The 19452-nt window shown below is 45.1% G+C and overlaps 1 protein-coding gene across 3 annotated transcripts in view; it reads left to right on the top strand.

The window, feature by feature from the left end:
- The window catches only part of SI (sucrase-isomaltase), a 470126-nt gene that overhangs the window by 245284 nt on the left and 205390 nt on the right, over positions 1-19452 (top strand). For all 3 annotated transcript variants that reach the window (XM_073626133.1, XM_073626134.1, XM_073626135.1), the window contains 5 exons: positions 8007-8140; positions 8420-8454; positions 13498-13614; positions 14548-14696; positions 14787-14871. In XM_073626133.1, coding sequence (XP_073482234.1) covers positions 8007-8140; positions 8420-8454; positions 13498-13614; positions 14548-14696; positions 14787-14871 — 520 coding nt within the window. The remainder of the gene's footprint in view (positions 1-8006; positions 8141-8419; positions 8455-13497; positions 13615-14547; positions 14697-14786; positions 14872-19452) is intronic.

Genomic DNA, 19452 nt, shown 5'->3' with positions numbered 1-19452 from the left:
TGTACTTTATTAGGTACACCTATTCAATTGCTTGGTAACACAAATTGCTAATCAGCCAATCACATGGCAGCAACTCAATGCATTTAGGCATCTACACGTGGTGAAGACAACTTGCTGAAGTTCAAACCGAGCATCAGAATAGGGAAGAAAAGTAAATTTAAGTGACTTTGAACGCGGCATGGTTGTTGGTGCCAGATGGGCTGGTCTGGTTATTTCAAAAACTGCTGATCTACTGGGATTTTCACGCACAACCATATGTAGGAATAACAAAGAATGGCCCAAAAAAGAGAAAATATCCAGTGAACAACATTTGTGTGGACATAAAAGCCTTGATGTCAGAGGTCAGAAGAGAATGGGCAGATTATTGAGATTATAGAAAGGCAACAGTAACTCAAATAACCACTCGTTACAACCAAGAATGTATGCACAATACCATTTCTGAATGCACAACACATCGAACCTTGAAGCAGATGGGCTACAGCAGCAGAAGACCACACTGGGTGCCACTCCTGTCAGCTAAGAACACTATACTGAGGCTACAATTCGCACAGGCTCATCAAATGTAGACAATAGAAGATTGGCAAAATGTTGCCTGGTCTGATGAGTCTTGATTTTAGCTGCAACCATAGGTATGCGCACGGGCTGCGCCGAGTGTGCCTGGGCACATCCTAATCATCCCATGCGCAGCTGACCTGTCCTCTTGTATCCGTGTCCCAACACCGCAACCACCCGCATCTGTGCTGTGTAGTGCTTCAGGATGTCCTGTCCTCTCCTAACGCCTATGAGACCCATGTAGAACAGAGCTGAGTATTTTGAGCTCCTCGGCTCTGTGTTACACGGGTCTGGTAGGCGGAGCTGTCCAGTCAAAGCAATGTGCACTATGTTCTCCTAATAGAGCAGTGCAGATGTAGCAGCGGCTGCACCGCTGGAAAACATTATGAAGAGACGAGAGCCGTGTATGGAAGGTGGAGGGTGGGTGTGACCAGATCTAGGGGGGGGTGCTGGGGTGAGCTATAACCCCCCAGATTTCACCTGCACCCCCCAAGCCAACAGAACCCCCCTCCACCCTGGGATGCTGTGCCTGGCTGCTGAACTCTTTCTCTCAGGGCCAGGACATGGAGGGTGCAGTGGATAGAGGCAGGGATGCACTGGGAGCTCCAGCAGCTCTCTTCTCCCTCTTCTTTTAAAATACAACAAATGCACAGCAATAAAGTTCACCTGATAACAGAACTCACTGCAGACAGGCTTATTTACTGCATGTCTGTGTATCTTGATGATCTCCAATGCTGAACTGCACCCTCACAGTCAGCACAGCAGTAAAGCTGAGCTGGAATGTGCAGTGATTGTTTATCTGTTTGCCAGACCTGTCAGCATGGACTGGAAGTCTGGCAGTAAATGAGCTGTATGCAGTAAATGTTCTGTTATCAGGTGAGAAGGTTTACTTTGTGTAAACCCTTTATTCCTGTGCATTTGTTTACTTGGCTACTCTGGCAGTGGATGGATCAAACCTCAGCTGTTTCAGTAAGGACCAGCTGAGATTCGGTCAATTTATGGGCAGGCTGGTTGTACTCAAGTTGATCCATTGATCAACTTGAATACAACCAGCCTGTCATATTTTTTACATGTGATTAGCAGTAATCACTGTGTTTTGCCAGCAGGGATAGCTCCCCATTTGCAGAGCACAACACCTCTGCGGGAGGCGTTCCCCCATCAACACTGACTGTTGATGAGGAAATTGAGCGATTTTTAGGGTTGCAGGGAAGAAAATTTAACCTTCTATGGCTTGCTTTAGGTTGGCCATACATTAAGCAATTTTCTTTCATTTAACCACTGGTTGAAGGAAAGAAAATAGCTTGATTCCCCCTTCAGCACATTTAGTGTTGATGAGCGAATCCCTCTTGTTGTGCTTTTATATTCTAACAGTAACAGTACAACCAGCCTGTCCATAATAGGACAGCAATTTTGCCAATTCAGCAGGAATCAAACGAATATCAATCCATTTTTGGTCAGCTTTAGAAATGCCCCCTACCTTTTATCTTTCATTTTTGTTGCATAGAATTCAAGAGGGGCTCTTGGGACCCTGATGTAAAGAGGAGGGGGGACCCTGATGCAAGGGATGACTCTGGGGACCTGATATAACTAGGGAAATTCTGGAGACTCTCTTTTATGGGAGGGATTTTAGGGACCCTGATGTTAGGGTAGAAACTCTGGGGATCCTGATGTAACTTGGGTCGTTCTGGGGATCCTATGGTAAGGGAGTTGACTCTGAGGACCCTGATGTAAAGGGGGTGACTCTGAGGACCCTACCATAAGGGGGGTAACACTGATGTAGAGGGGGGGGACTCTGTTTGAGGGGGAACTCTGATGGGGATTCTTGATGTAAGGGGGAATCTGATGTGAACAGGGGGGGCTCATCCTGATGCTGCACTCTATAGGTTGTTTTGATGTTACTTTTCCCTGACCCCTGCACTCTATACACTATGATGTGCATTTGTCTGTCCAAAGTGTTCATTGCCACAACAGTTAGTGGTTTTAATGACATTCTGTTGGAAGGTGAACTTACACAGGACCCCCTCCTCACCCTTCCAGTCTCGCTGACCTGGAGCACGGCAATCTCCCGTTCTGAGCCCTGCTATAGCCGCATCATGGGTCTGGGGCTTAGAAATCCCGCAGCTTAATCTCCAAATTGTACCCCATTAGGAGGTATGTTTAGGAGCAGTCTAAAGCTGCAGGAATTTCTAAGTGCCGGACCCATGACACTGCTATAGCAGGGCTCAGAAAGGGAGATTGCCGCGCTCTAGGTCAGTGGGACGGGGGGGAGGTGTGAGGAGGGAGTCCTGTGTAAGTTTTCCTTTACAGATTTTTCTGTAAAGGTGAATTTACACTTTAAGGTCAGACTTAGTGTGCAGAAAAAACATATCTGATGGAATTGTTTACAACGTTTCTGTGAGACTGTCACTTGTGACATAGTAAGGAGGATTATTTTTTGGGTACATGGACTGTGCTATATGTGTGCAAAGTATACAGAGACTAGACACAGATACTGTTTAGTCATCCTCCTTTAACTCTGCCTCATCTACTACTGCCCTTTGAACTCAGATTCACTTTCTGCTGACCCCTGTCCTCCACCCTGCCTCCCACTGTACACTGCCTTACAAACTGCTGACCCTATCCTCTGCCCCTCTGACCCACTGTGCACTGCCCTGCTGACCTCTCCATCCTCTGCCTCCCTGACATTTTTTACTGCACCCCACTTTGGACAGGCTAAATCTGGCCCTGAGGGTGGAAGCGGGTTTGCAAATAGGCAGCTGTGGGAAGCTTGGGGGTGTTGTATAGATGTGAGAACTGGGAAGGGGAGGGGGAATTGTGTAGAGGGGAACACTGTGGAGGCAACAGGCTGTGCAAAGTGAGAGCCTGGGGGGGAGGGGATTCATTGGTTAGCTGTGGATGATGGGGGTTCATTGGTGAGCTGTGGATGAAGGGGTTCATAGGTGAGCTGTGGGTGGTGGGGTTCATAGGTGAGCTGTGGATGGGGGGAGAAGAGGTGAGCTGCGAACAAGAGTAGAACAGGTGAGCTTTGGACAGGAGTAGAAGAGGTGAGCTGTGGATGGTGGGGTTTATAGGTGAGCTGTGGATGATGGGGTTCATAAGTTAGCTATGGATGGTGGGGTTCATAGGTGAGCTTTGAACCAGGGGAGAAGAGGTAAGCTGTAGGTGATGGGGTTTATAGGTGAGTTCTAGATGAGGGGGAGAAGAGGTGAGCTTTGGATGGTGGGAGAAGAGGTGAGCTTTGGATGGTGGGAAAAGAGGTGAGCTGTGGATGGTGGGGTGAATAGGTGAGCTGTAGATAGCAGGATGTTGCATGCATAGGTGAGCTGTGGTTGATGGGGGCCATAGGTGAGCTGTGGATGATGAGGTTCATAGGTGAGCTGGAGATGATGGGGTTCATAGGTGAAATGTGGACTGTGGGGGAAGAGGTAAGCTGTGGATGATGGGGTTCATAAGTGAGCTGTGGATGGTGGGAGAAGAAGTAAGCTGTGGATGATGGGGTTCAAAGGTGAGTTGTAGATGGGGGGGGGGGGGGATGAGAGCTGTGGATGCAGGGAGAAGAGGTGAGCTGTGGATGGTGGGGTGAATAGGTGAGCTGTGGATGGCAGGATGCTGCATGCATAGCTGAGCTGTGAATGGGGGAAGAAGAGGTGAGCTGTGGATGGTCGAATGCACCTTTACCAGTTTTTGGTAGTAGTCTAAATCACACTAAGAGAATAATGCACCATGTCACAAAGCTCAGATCATCTCAAACTGGTTTCTTGAACATGACAATGAGTTCACTGTACTCCAGTGGCTTTCACAGTCACCAGATCTCAGTCCAATAGAACACCTTTGGGATGTTGTGAAACAGGAGATTTGCATCACAGACGTGCAGCCACAAATCTGCAGCAACTGCGTGATGCCATCATGTCAATATGGACCAAAATCTCTGAGGAATGTTTCCAACACCTCTTTGAATCTATGCCACGAAGAATAAAGGCAGTTCTGAAGGCAAAGGGGGTCCAACCCAGTACTAGCAAGGTGTACCTTATAAAGTTAAACAGATCAAGCAGAGGAATTTCACCGACAAGTCATTGTTGTGAGATAAGAGGACTCTCAGGTGATCCATAAAGGCCCTGGCTGGGTATTTAGCCACATGGGAGATTGACCTTTTGTAATAGGAGGTCTTAAGAGCTGGTAAGCAGGCATTCCATCTATTTTGGTGGTGGTTCTTTTAACCACTTGCTTACTGGGCACTTCAACCCCCCTCCTGCCCAGACCAATTTTGAGCTTTCAGCACTGTCGCACTTTGAATGACAATTGCGCGGTCATACAACACTGTACCCAAATGAAATTTTTATCATTTTTTTCCCACAAATAGAGCTTTCTTTTGGTGGTATTTGATCACATCTGGGATTTTTATTTTTTGCTAAACAAACAAAAAAAGATGGACATTTTTGAAAAAAAAAAAATCATGTTTAATAGTTTGTTATAAAATTTTGCAAACAGGTAATTTTTCTCCTTCATTGATATGCGCTGATGAGGCAGCACTGGTGGGCACTGATAGGCTGCACTGATGGGCACGGATAGGCACAGATAAGGCGGCACTGATGGGCACAGTTAAGGCGGCACTGATAGGCACAGTTAAGGCGGCACTGATGGGGACAGATAAGGCGGCACTGATGGGGACAGATAAGGCGGCACTGATGGCCACGGATGGGTGGCATGGATGGGTGGCACGGATGGGTGGCACGGATGGGTGGCACGGATGGGTGGCACGGATGGGTGGCACGGATAGGTACCACGGATGGGGGGGCACTGATGGGTGGCACTGATGGGCACTTATGGGCACTGGTAGGTGACACTGATGGGCACTGATAGGTTGCACTGATGTGGGTGCTGATGGGTGGCACTGATGTGGGTGCTGATGGGTGGCACTGATGGGTGGTACTGATGGGTGGCACTGTGGGCGGCACTGTGGGCACTGATGGGTAGCACTGTGGGCACTGATGGGTAGCACTGTGGGCACTGATGGGTGGCGCTGATTGTTGGCACTGTGGGCACTGATGGGTGACGCTGGTGGGCACTGGTAGGCAGCACTGCTGCCTATTGCCTTGTGTTAGAAGATCGCCGTGATCGGGACTCATGTCCCGATCACGGCCGCCGGTGATCGGGGTTTTTTTTTCCTCCTCGCGCTGTCAGCGCGAGGAGGAAAAATAGCCGATTACCGGCTCTGTTTACATCACATGATCAGCTGTCATTGGCTGACAGCTGATCATGTGGTAAGGGGTCGGGACCAACCCCTTACTCTGATCTGTGATCAGGCGAGTCTCATAGACTCGCTGATCACCGAGCGCGCCGCGCGCGCCCTGCAGGGGGCGCGCAGGCCGCTCATGCACGGGACGACGTCAGACGTCGTCCCGGCAATTTAGATCCGCGCTGTTGCCGTCATTTGGCAATGGCCCGGATCTGAAGCTGTTAAAGGAATATACACTCTAATGTGGTGGATGGTGGAGACTTGGACTAAGGACACTTTTCGCTATACTAACTGTAGACTGCATTGGATCAAACTTTGGTATATACAGATAAACTCAAAATAGTGCAACTCTGGTCAATTTTTAAGTACCTAATAAAGTGGCTGGTGAGTGTATATATATATATATATATATATATATATATATATATATATATATATATATATATATATATATATATATATATCACAATTCCTCTGAATTCCATTGTGCAGGGGTGAAATCGTCCACCACTGAAGAGGTCTCAGGGAATGCTATGTACACCAAATATAATGAGAAAATTCTGCAGTACATTACTGGGAGAATCCTCTTAGTGAGATTTGGACTACTACCAAAAACAAAAAGTGATGGACAAAACAGTTATACAAACATACACTATATTACCAAAATTATTGAGACACGTGCCTTTACATGCACATGAACTTTATTGGCATCCCAGTCTTAGTCCGAAGGGTTTAATATTGAGTTGGCCCACCCTTTGTAGCTATAACAGCTTCAACTCTTCTGGGAAGGCTGTCCACAAGGATGGCCTTCCCAAAAGGTTACAAGCCAGGCCTTCTCGTTTATACATCAGTGCCTGACCTCACAAATGAGCTTCTGGAAGAATGGTCAAACATTCCTATAGACACACTCCTAAACCTTATGGACAGCCTTCCCAGAAGAGTTTAAAGTGGTGTTCCACCAAAAAAAAAAAAAAAAATTGAAGTCAGCAGCTACACATACTGTAGCTGCTGACTTTTAATATTAGGACACTTACCTGTCCTGGATTCCAGTGATGTTGGCACCCCAGCCAATGCTTCCATCAGCTGTCTGGTGCTGCCACCACCATTTCCGGGTAGGGGAACCTGGCAGTAAAACCTTGCTTCACCGCCAGGTCCCTACTGCGCATGTGCGAAGCGCACTGCACTCCCTCATTGAATGAGGAGGAAGGAAGAGGGGGCCAAACTTCTGACGTACCTCATTGCGGCGAGGTCCAACGGAAGTGGGGATAGGGTACCTGTCAAAAACGGGTACCTGCTCCCCTCTCCCCCCTGAAAGGTGCCAAATGTGACACCGGGGGGGGGGGGGGGGAATCAGATAAGTGGAAGTTCCACTTTTGGGTGGAATTGTGCTTCAGGCTGTTTATATCTGCAAATGGTGGCCCAACTCAATACTGAACTCCATGGACGAAGACTGGGATGCCATTAAAGTTCATGTGCCTGTAAAGGCAGGCGTCCCAATAATTTTGATAATATTGTGTATGTTTGCAGAATATGCATATAGTAATTTGGTGTAACACAAACCATATAAATAATACAGGTTATCTAAAATAGATGCAGTTTGAGTACACTACAGTGCTGTTTCCAGGAAACAAAGCTTACAAGGGAGCAGTAGTCTGAGAGATATTTTATAACTTCCGATCCACCACAGAATAGTAAAGCAAGGTAACATATTCTATTAAGTGTAATTGTTACAGAATAACTTTTTCTAGAGTCTAATAGGCTAATCTAGTGACAATACACGTTATAATACTTTCATCCTCAAACTTGTAATTCATTTGTTTTATTGAGGCTGTTGCCGCAGTCCTTAGTGTTCAAAGTAAAGTAACTTATGATTGTGATGCCATTACAAAAAATGTAAGCATAACTTATAGAAAATCATAATAATAAAAGACCTTGTGATTGAAAAGATCACTTTTTCCTTGCAAAAGTGTGGTTAATGCAATTAAATTCCGCTTTGACATAATCCAGTTGGAGTCTTCCCATTACAGTTTATGAACAAAAAATCAACCAATTGATCTGGTTGATGTAACATTCTTTTCCTTTCTCCTCCCTTCAGTTTTTGAAACGCATGCTGCTAGAAGATTAGAGATGATTTTGCACCCTTTGTGCTAAATGTAAAGTCTAGTTCTAAGCTAGGCAGCTGATTAAACACAAAAACTAAAAAAAAATTATTTTCTAGCTCTCTACGCAGTATTACAGGACAAAGAGGAATAGTTGTCTGCCGGTCCACATATCCAACCTCTGGACGATGGGTGGGACACTGGCTTGGGGACAACACTGCTGCTTGGAATCAAGTGGATAAATCTATTATTGGTAAGTATCCTGAAAATGAAATTCTGCCAGAGCTAAGGTTCTGTTATGTGCCCTGCGGGCAATAGACATATTTTTAATTTAATTTTAAATATGTTGTTTTTATATGCTTATTTTATGTAATTTTAGTATTTACAAATGTTTATTGTTAAACCATCTACTTAATAAATTTAGTTTTTATTTTTGTGCTCATTTTGTAATGAGCGCTAATTTGAAAATACATTATTAGGAAAAATGCATTATGGCAGCACATTACCTTGATTTCTTCTTCCTTCTTTGTAGGAATGATGGATTTCAGTCTTTTTGGATATTCTTATGTAAGTAGTAAAAAAATACAATTTTGGGAGAGGTAAAGTTCCAGCAAGATCATTTTGTTCCATAACTTCTGAAATCACATACACATTGAACCAGATATGCAGTATTGAGCGGTATAAACCAATTCTGTACTGTTACTAAAAAACATAACTTCCTGGTCCTTCTTTTTAGAAAATGGTTCATTGGAGCTTATAAGATCACGTAAAGTGTGCACCAGGGCAGGAAAAAGAAAAGAAAAACATATGGAGTACATGCATGCACATTTCCCATGTTTTTTCCTTTCAAGATTGTGCAATTCAAAAACAATACCATCATGCAATTTCAAAAATATACCTGTTGATCTTGACAGAAACACATCCAGTTTCTAATTTCCTGTTATGGACTGACCACACAATGGGATTCATTTACTACAACTGGAGAGTGCAAAATCTGGTGCAGCTCTGCACATAAACAAATCAGCTTTCAGTTTTTTTTCAGAGCTTTATTGAACAAGCTGAAGTTAGAATCTGGCTCTTATTTACTACAACTGGAGAGTGCAAAATCTGGTGCAGCTCTGCACATAAACCAATCAGCTTTCAGTTTTTTTTCAGAGCTTAATTGAACAAGCTGAAGTTAGAATCTGATTGGCTACCATGCACAGCTGCACCAGATTTTGGGATCTCCTAGTTTAGTAAATCAACCCCAATGCTTTTGCTGTACTGAAATCGTAAGGAATGGTGTCAGCCCTGATCATATCTCTTTTTGCTGAGCTACAGGATATCTAAACTACAGACCTCATCTTCTAGTGCAGATGTTTTCTGTGTTTCCCAGAGTAGAACTGGGAAGGCTGATTAGGCTTCTTGAGACGTGACAGCTCTGGATTTTTGTCAGGATCACTGGGTATTTTTGCACAGATATAACACAATGCTTAAATGTTCATTTAAATTGGACCCCATTCTAAGCCTATTCTAACTACCCTGTAAAGGAAATAAATCTATATCTACCTATGCTGAGGGCAATCTGGTATGGTCACGTGATTTCTCCAGCGGCCAGCTTCAGTGAAGAAGAGAGATCGCTGTGAAACTGCTGCGGAGCCTGCTTACTGGCTTACCATGGGGCATTCATTGTCAACCGTCCTTCCTTCTTGTTCAAATATTTTATTGAAGATGCAAGAATGGAACAGAGTTCAGATGACATAGCATTGAAAACAGTTTATGATGAGGGGGACTAGCCTCATAGAGTACTAAGGAGGGTTACAAAAAATATGTTAATAACAATTACCGAAAATGGTGAGTATGCTCTGTGCAAAGCTAGTGAAGGAACAACATAACAATGTAATACTAGGAGGTGCGTGTTAGAGCATGTTTACCAGGTACTGTAGATCATAACAAACAAAGAGCTTGTGATCATCTGTGTACAACTCCCTATAATAGGGTTTAAACATAAAACAACTGTGGTGGGTGGTAACCTTAAGCAGGTTGGCTGCACTCAGCTGCTGAGCATATCACGCTAATTTGGGTGGGCTGGTCTAGGAGGCAATTCCCATGGATGAAGTGTCATCTGCAAAAAAGAAGCAAATTAAGTGACCAGTTATAGTAAGGGGGGAGGAGAAAAGATTTAAAGAGAGAGAGTGGGAAGGAAAGGGTGGGGTTGCTGGGAGGGAAAGGGGAGAGCTGGGGGAGTCTGGTGCCAATGCACAATCAAGGCCTAAAAGGAGGTGAGTTAGGGGAGGAGGAGGGTACTGTCAAAATCTGGTGGGAGGAAATGGTCATCGGCTGTCCTTCCTTTACACTAGCCAGTGCTGGAACCCAATCATGTAACCAGACTGGAGAACCCTCTGAATAGGTAAGTATACAGATCTTTCCTTTCCCAGTGTAGATAGAAAAAGGCTTTACATGTATACCTGCTGTACTCAACTTTCTAGACTCTTTAGAAAGTGCACATCGGGTTACAAATTTTGTTTCCTCATTCAGCAGTGGGGGTGGAGTCTGGGTATACACTGTGTGTGAGATGATTGGAGGAAAGGCACACACCCCCACTCCACATAGGTAAAGGAATGAAGAAACTTACAGAGCTGTATTATGAATAGACAAGCACTCTACTTATCTATCTCTAAGCACCCTCCCCAACACAAATTTCCAGCTGCTTTTATCTCCTGTGATGGAGAGCTTGTCAGAAGTTATCATGCTGATAACAGAGGAACGGAGCAGCAGAAAGACACAGGACTTAGAGCTTTGGAGAGAGATAAGTAAACAGCACAGGTATATGTGCCCAGGTAAGATTTCATGAATGGGGTTTACATCCACTTTAAGCTTGGTTAGTATTTGACTGGAATTCCACTTTTGGAGACCAAAAGAAAGCAAGTAAGAGGAGTTCTTTTTTGGTGCATACATACACTGAGCTCACCTATGCCAGAAATACTTATAATCACACCAGCACTTCTACGGTAGTCTAAAACCTGGGTAGAATATAGGCTACAAATAAATATGGTGTTAATTATGCTTAAGAAAAAACAAGGAAAAGGAAAATAATTTATATTGCCTCAACTGTTATACGTAGGTGCATGTTTCAATTGCCTGTGTGTTAATAAGGGACACCAGAGATAAAGTTCCTATCCCAAAAGTACTTGGAGAGAATTTGAATCACAATTGTGTTGCTAAAAATTCAGAAAAAAGGGGGCAGAGCTGCCCATCTGCAACATGTTTTGGTATTTTTCTTTAATCCTTTTGCTGCCAGGCCCTACGCTCTACTTTTAACCTCAAGTGGTCAGATGCAATTTTTTATTCATTCCAGTTTTTACTCAGCTTTCAGAGTATGTGAAGGATCACCTTTTCCTAAACCATACATTTTTTGAAAGCACAGGACTAATAGAATAAAAGATCATTCTTGGAGAATTCTGTAGAAAAATCTGTAACACACCTCCTGAGTCCTAGGGCTAACTGAGGAGACTTGAAAAGTGTGGTGATTTTCTGAAGCTGGGCTGGGGTGAATTTCAGGGTTTGTCATGCTTCCCATTCCCACACAAAGTATGGGGTCTGCTTCAAACAATTAGATAACAAAGCTTTACACATCTAGGGCACACAAAGACTCAAATTCGGATAAAGAAGTCACTGATCTTATAATTGCCAGTAGCGCCAATAGCCCAAGGGAAACCCCCCAAACTATTGGCGTAGCTGCTCTAGAGAGAGAAGACTCCCATTAGGCACTAGCTAAAGAAACCTTGTATTCTCTGCCCCATAATTTAAAGAATGCTACATTTTCCCCTGGTTGATTACAAGGAAACCCGCTTAGGGGAATTAAAAGTCAAAACAGAAGAGACAGGTCTCCCAATACATTCAGCTCAGATTTTGAATGTGTCCAGTGTGAGTGGAGGAATCCAACTAGACAGACCTTGACATTTTGCCAGAATCTATGGTGCACTGGCTAGGTTGCGGCCTGCCACAGACTTTTCTATGAAAACCCATCTTTTATCCACGGTATTGTGATGCTAGTTAAAGCGGGGGTCCACCTATCTATCGTTTTTTTTTTTTTTTTTTTTTTAGTTCATTCACAAACTTTTCTTCTCAGCATTACATACTGCCTGTGTCAGATTTCGTCGGAAAGAATAACTTATATTATTCACTGCAGGCGGTTTCCATCTTCATTGTGGGCATTTGAAGCCCACAAGCATTTATTTCCTGGATGTGGTGAATGCTGTGCTCCCAGCATTCACCACTCGTTCCCGTACATGCTCAGTGGCATCCTGGGAAGCCTGAGACTAGCTCCCAGGAGTCTGGGAGAGGCTAGAAACACGCCTACTCCCACGAGAGGAGAACCAGGAAGTGCAAAGAAGAATAGAAAAATAAAAGGTAATTACGGCGATTTAAATTTTTTTAAACGGCATGTCAGCATCTAGGCAAGGAAGAGAATACATACAGATATTGTTCAAAATTTGGGTGGAACCCCGCTTTAAGGATGCAGACCGCCGACATTGCTTTATAATACAAGTTGAGATCATAGATCCCCAATCCACCATTCGTTTTATGCATAAAACAGAAAAAGCTAGGTGAGGGCGCTTCCCCTGCCATACATAAGCTATTATGCCACGTACACACGATTGGACTTTACGGCATACTTGGTCCGGCGTACCGGATTTTGACGGACAATTCGATCGTGTGTGGGCTCCAGCGGACTTTGTTTTCTCAAAAGTTTGACGGACTTAGATTTGAAACATGTTTCAAATCTATCCGACGGACTCGAGTCCGGTCGAAAAGTCCGCTCGTCTGTATGCTAGTCCGACGGACAAAAAACGACGCTAGGGCAGCTATTGGCTACTGGCTATGAACTTCCTAGTTTTAGTCCGGTCGTACGTCATCACGTACGAATCCAGCGGACTTTGGTTGATTGTGTGTAGGCAAGTCCGTTCATTAGGAAAGTCCGTCTTAAAGTCTGTTGAAAAGTCCGCTGGGCAAAGTATGCCGTAAAGTCCGGTCGTGTGTACGCGGCATTAGTCTACAAAATTGTCCAAAAAAAACTCTGGTGGAATCACGCTCTGCTGATACTAATCTCCTTACTGATCAGCGCAATTCTCCTGGAGTGCGGTCATGTGGGAACACTGTTTCACATCCTGTGGTCATGAAAAAACTTGACCAGCTTCTGGCTGAAAATCTTCCAGTTTATTTCAGGAATGACAAGCCTATTGAAAACGCCTGATCCTTCTCTGGCTCCCCTGAACCTAGGGATTTAAAATTTCCTGAATAATTACTGTGTCATAGTTATGCATGCGCTACTCACAGTCAGAATCACTATTGTCAGAAACTGGAGAACACATCTGGCACTTATCCCACATGAAGCTATTGCATCAATTAGAAATTAGTTAAGTGTACTAAACCCAGAATCCTGCATTCTGGAATAAAGGAGCTTGAAATCCAGAGAGATAAACATACCCAATTATGACCTTTCCAAACATGCAGACCGGTTTTAAAGTACAGGTACACTGTTTAAATATACAGTATTTTGTTTACATTATTATGTTCTTTAATTAACAGAACTGTTAAAAATAACACAGTTTAAATTTATATTTGTAGACTGGAGCAGACATTTGTGGTTTCTTTCAAGATACCACATATGAATTATGTGCCCGTTGGATGGAGCTTGGTGCATTTTACCCATACTCACGCAACCACAACGGAATTGGATGGAAGGTATACTATACTTCAGTTCTTTCCCATAAATAGACAGATTGATCACATTTACTATTTCCCAGCTCAGAAATGATGAAGAAAATCCCATCATCTTTCAAGCACTGAATATTATCTATGACAGCAGTCACTATTTCATTAATTCAGCGCAGACAATTGTGATGTATAAGCAATAGTCAGGACCGAATGTCGGATAACAGTAAATGTACAGTACTGTAAAATCATACTGCAAATATTGCTTTCATTTGTGATAATTATAGTAGGAAGTTTAGCTGATACCTAGAGAACTTGTTACAGTGTCTGGGGAATATGGTTGTGATGGGACATTCATTCAAAGTCTTTATTTGTAACGTTTAATATGACAAACACTATTTAACACTATTTGTGCCGAAAAATATATACTGCCATAACATAAATGGTTTCAAATTAGCTGGGATAGCCATATGGGCCTATTCACTAATAATCAGGCCAAAAAATAGTTAGCATCCTATTTTCAATTGGAAAGATTTTAGATTGAAGCAGATACATTTTTATGGGGCAACACAGAAAGTTCTTAAATGAAGCTGAATTCTGTTTTTTGGTCCAGCTAGAGGGCATTAATGTAGCAATGCAAAATGCCAAATGTCAGCTTACTAGGTCAGTTTATTAAATCAGATTTCTAATTAGTTGTTATGGGTTCACTTGAGCATCTCCAGCAATGAATTATGGGGAATGTGCACACTATGCCCTTGTGATTTCTGTGTAGACCAGGGATCAGTGTATGACACTCGATAGCCAGAAATGGCATGGGTCACCTGATGCAGGTAAAAAGGCTCAGGGTCAGTTAGAAATATAATACAAATGGTTTGAGAACTTGATGTGCCGATGAACTGTATACAAAATGCATGCATGTATTTATGTATGTTTTAATTTATTTATTACTTTATTTTATTTCAGCGACAAGATCCAGTAAGCTTTGATGCAGCCTTTGAAGAATTATCAAGAAATGTCCTGAACATTAGATATACTCTTTTACCTTATTTGTACACATTATTATTTGATGCTCACACTAAAGGATCCACTGTGGTGAGACCCCTTTTACATGAGTGAGTATCTGTTGCTGACAATGTTAACAATATTGATTAAAAATATGCAAACATTTGTTACCACAATGACAAATTATGTTTCCTTATTAGATTTATTGAAGATAAGAACACATGGGATGTGTATAAACAATTCTTATGGGGACCAGCATTTATGATCAGCGCTGTGGTTGAGCAGGTGGGAACTTTAAACTTCACACAGACATTTAAAGGCTAATTGTACATTGATGTAAAGTTTACTTCTACAGCAGACACATCTTTTAAAATTGTTTGCAAAGGAGTTCAACTTAAATATAACATGTAATGATCTGGCAGTTGGCGTGCATTCTAATTGAGTTTGAAACGGATGAATTTAAAGAGCAGTTGGCTTTTTTTACCCAAAGGCCTCGTTCACATGGATGTATTTACACCCATGTGGGATGTGCAGGTGTTCTGTGTTCCACGTGCAGACAGCCCATTCACCCGCATAGACCTGCACCCGCAAAGATGTCAAGTTGGGAGCAGCGGCTGTTTCTGTGCAACCACTGCTCCCCATTGACAGGAATAGGACTGCCTGCAAATGAATGCAGGGAACACCAGTGAATCCTGTGTGGGCAAACACGGCCCTTAGACAGGTGTACGCTTAGGTACGCCCATGTGAACAAGACCAAAAAATTTATTCAAACACATTGTCAGGTCACCTTGAGGCTAGGTGACAGATGCACACTGTTGGGATCAGGAGTGCACCGCAAGGTAGTGGACCCTACGGCTGACTGCTGCGGATGGGAGTCAGGGTAGTAAGGAAAGCAGGGCCGCTGGAACACCAACACGGATCCCCCCGGGGTTAGAGCGTAAGATTCCCAAGGGTGTGGAGTCTAAGAGCCAGCAGGTGTTCACCAGAGCCTCTAGTGGTGAGGATGGACTGGGCTGCAACTGGCTCCAGGTCGCGACCCCCAGGGTCCCCCAGCTCACACCCACAGTAGGCAACAGGAGGATAGGGATAGTAAGGGAATAAGCCAAGGTCGGGGCCACAAGCAGACAAGGACAACAGAGATCACGCCAAGGTTCAGGGTGACAAGCAAACAGGGATAGTTAGGGACACGCCAAAGGTCAGGGTCACAAGCAGACAGGAACAGTTGAGAACACACCAAGGTCGGTAACAGAAATAAACGTAGAGCACACGGCAAGCAGGAACAGGAAGCCAAACACACAAAGGATACACAATGGTTGATCAGCACTGCTGGCTTGCAGTGCACAGGTTATTATATGGTTCCCTGATAGGGCCTGGGGTGGAGCCATGCTTAGAGGAGAGGTTATAAACCAGTCAGGTGTGAGTGGCTGGCCTGTTAGTCTGAACACATGAGGAGCAGGTAAGCTGACAGAGAAAGATTACTGCATAACCATGACAGTACCCCCCCCCTCTTATGAGGCCTCCCCCTCCCCCGCCTGGGCCCAGGCTTAAAGGGAAAATCCAGATGAAACCTCCTCAACAGACGAGGTGCAAAGATCTCAGATGCAGTGATCCAAGACCTCTCCTCAGGACCAAACCCTTCCCAATGTACAAGGTACTGAAGAATGCCTCTACGGCGCCGAGAATCCAGAACTTGACTAACCTCGTACTTAAGATTATCCTCAGAGACCGAAACCGAGGTAGGGAGAGGACAAGAGGACTTATTGAGGGTGAAAGGCTTCTTAGGAATGGGTAAGGGCATAAAAAGACCATCAGGAGTCTGAGCAGGGTCCCCCAGACACTTAAAGATGAGCTGGACATCCAGTACAGGATCATGAGACTGGGCAGAAGTCAGTGGATTCCTGAGACCAGGTTGGTTAGAAAGTAATGTGTCACAGAAGTCAAGCTGGATACTTTCACTGGGCATAGGCTGAACTGGTGCAGAGGCCGATTAAACAGCATTGCCAGGTGCAGCGACCACCAGAATCGCATCACAGGGCGTAGCGACTGTGGAACTGGTGGATGAGTCAGCCTGGGTGTGCGTCCAAGGGGGTCCAAGGACAGGAAAAGGTAAATGGCTATGCAAACTGGAGTGAATGATCGGCACAAGTTCACAGGTGGGCTCCTCATCCAGAGTGCCACACGACCCAGAGAGTGCCTCAGCCCGACTATTGCAGGAGACATTCCAGAAATCGCTATATGCAGTGGGAAAAGCAGAAGATACTGGGATGGTGGCAACAGGAAGTTTCTCTTTTGGGGTAACCTTGAGTAGGCAGGAAGAGGAACAGGAGGAAGCCCAAGCCAGGATCCGTCCAGCAGTCCAGTCAACGTGTGGAGAATGGAACCATAATCAAGGAAGACCTAATATGATAGGAGATGAAGCCTTAGGTAAGACAAGGAAGGATATCCACTCCTGGTGGAGTGTCCCTACCGACATCTTAACAGGGAGGGTCTGGAAGCGGATAGGGCCCCCTGGGAGAACAGTGCCATCAATCACCAAGACCACCAATGGCGTTGAAAGGGGCAGAAGGGTAAGTCTCATGGAAGATGCAGTTTCCCAATCCCTGAAATTGCCAGCGGCTCTGGAATCCAGATGTGCCGAGACTGATCGAGAGGAAGCACCGACATGAAGGAACACAGAAAGAAGAAGACGAGAAGGTGAAGGTGATATTTCAGGGTCTAATACTCCACCTTCCAGATGTATTAGCCCCGAAAGTTTTTCCGGACGAAGAGAACAAGTGTCACGAAAATGATCTTTGGCCCCCTCAATAGAGGCACAGGTCCAGAGTTCTGCACCTAGCGCATTCTTCAGGAGATAACTTGCTCCAGCCCAACTGCATAGGTTCCTCAGCAGGCAGGGGGTGCTCCTCAGATCAAAGAGAAGGGACTGGGAGCTCAGGCTGCCTAAGGAACAGGGAGTGCTGGCATCTTTTTTTCCAGGGCCCTCTCCTGAAAGTGAATATTGACCTGGTTACACAAGGTGATGACACCGTCCAGATCAGCAGGAAGGGATCTTCTTGCTAATTCGTCTTTCACTCTATCAGAGAGGCCATGTAAAAAGGTTGCAACTAGGGCCTCATTATTCCAGCTCAATTCGGCAGTGAGGATACGGAACTGAAGAGCATACTGTCCCACAGAAGCGGACTCTTGACGGAGACGTAAAAGAGCGCTAGCCGCTGAGGAGACACGACCCAGTTCCTCGAAGATATTCCGAAAAAGTTTCAAGAAATCAGACAGGCTAGAAACCACTGGATCATTCAGTTCCCACAGAGGGGCAGCCCAAACTAGTGCCTCGTCGGACAGGAGGGATATAATATAGGCTACTTTTGTCCGATTGGACAGGAAATTTTGGGGCTGAAGTTCGAAATGAATTGTGCAATGGCTAAGGAAGCCCCTGCAAGCCTTGGAGTCCCCAGAGAAATGGGCCGGAGCTGGCAGTTGTAATGAATGTATGGCTGCGACTGGTGCGATAGGTGCAGCAGCAGATAGCGGTTGAGGTTGTTGAACCGGGGGTCCTAATGAGGCCTGAAGCTGTTCAAAATGGGATGACAAATCCTGAAGGAATCGCATCACCTGGGTCTGATGCAATTACTGGGTCTCAAGTCTGCGAACTAAGCCCTGTAAAGGATCATCTGCGGGTAGCGGCACATCAGCCGGGTCCATTTCTGATCAAACTGTCAGGTCACCTTGAGGCTAGGTGACAGATGCACACCGTTGGGATCAGGAGTGCACCGCAAGGTAGTGGACCCTACGGCTGACTGCTGCAGATGGGAGTCAGGGTGGTAAGGAAAGCAGGGCCGCTGGAACACCAACACTGATCCCACCGGGGTTAGAGTGTAAGATTCCCAAGGGCGCGGAGTCTAAGAGCCAGCAGGTGTTCACCAGAGCCTCTAGTGGTGAGGATGGACTGGGCTGCAACTGGCTCCAGGTCGCGACCCCCAGGGTCCCCCAGCTCACACCCACAGTAGGCAACAGGAGGATAGGGATAGTAAGGGAATCAGTCAAGGTCGGGGCCACAAGCGGACAAGGACAACAGCGTTTACGCCAAGGTTCAGGGTCACAGGGATAGTCAGGGACACGCCAACGGTCAGGGTCACGAGCAGACAGGAATGGTTGAGAACATGCCACGGTCGGTAACAGAAATAAACGTAGAGCATGCAGCAAGCAGGAACAGGAAGCCAAACACACAAAGGATACACAATGGTTGATCAGCACTGCTGGCTTGCAGTGCACAGGTTAATATAGGGTTCCCTGATAGGGCCTGGGGTGGGGCCATGCTTAGAGGAGAGGTTATAAAACCAGCCGGGTGTGAGTGGCTGGCCTCTTAGTCTGAACACATGAGGAGCAGGTAAGCTGACAGAGAAAGATTACTGCATAACCATGACACACATATGAAGCACATTATTAAAGAGGACCCCCCACAAAAAAATGGCAATAATATATAATACATTATAAATAGACAAGGATACTTACCTACTGTATGTCCAAGCTGCATTTACATCTTGTGGATTCTTGCTCAGGCTGCCCCTATTTAGTCAATGTCCCTTCTCCCACACCATTTTGAAAATATGGTTGTGCAGTGCATACACGACATGACCTCATGTGCTTCATGTTGTGCATGTACCATGTGAAATAGTGCACTTTTTAAGGGCTTCACCTGAGATCTTTTGGCCCTTCGTCTCCTGTGGGTCACAGGAGTGCACTTTATTCTGCACTCCTGTGACCCATTTCTCAGCCGACCATGGGCAAAAGTCAGCTGTTGGCTGACGTCACTTAGCCGGTCGAGGCTCTGGATTGATTCGGACTTTAATGTCTGGATCCAGAGGCTCT

Source organism: Aquarana catesbeiana, linkage group LG04, assembly GCF_042186555.1.
Source record: "Aquarana catesbeiana isolate 2022-GZ linkage group LG04, ASM4218655v1, whole genome shotgun sequence".
Lineage (NCBI taxonomy): Eukaryota > Metazoa > Chordata > Amphibia > Anura > Ranidae > Aquarana > Aquarana catesbeiana.
This window is presented reverse-complemented; position numbering and strand designations above follow the sequence as displayed.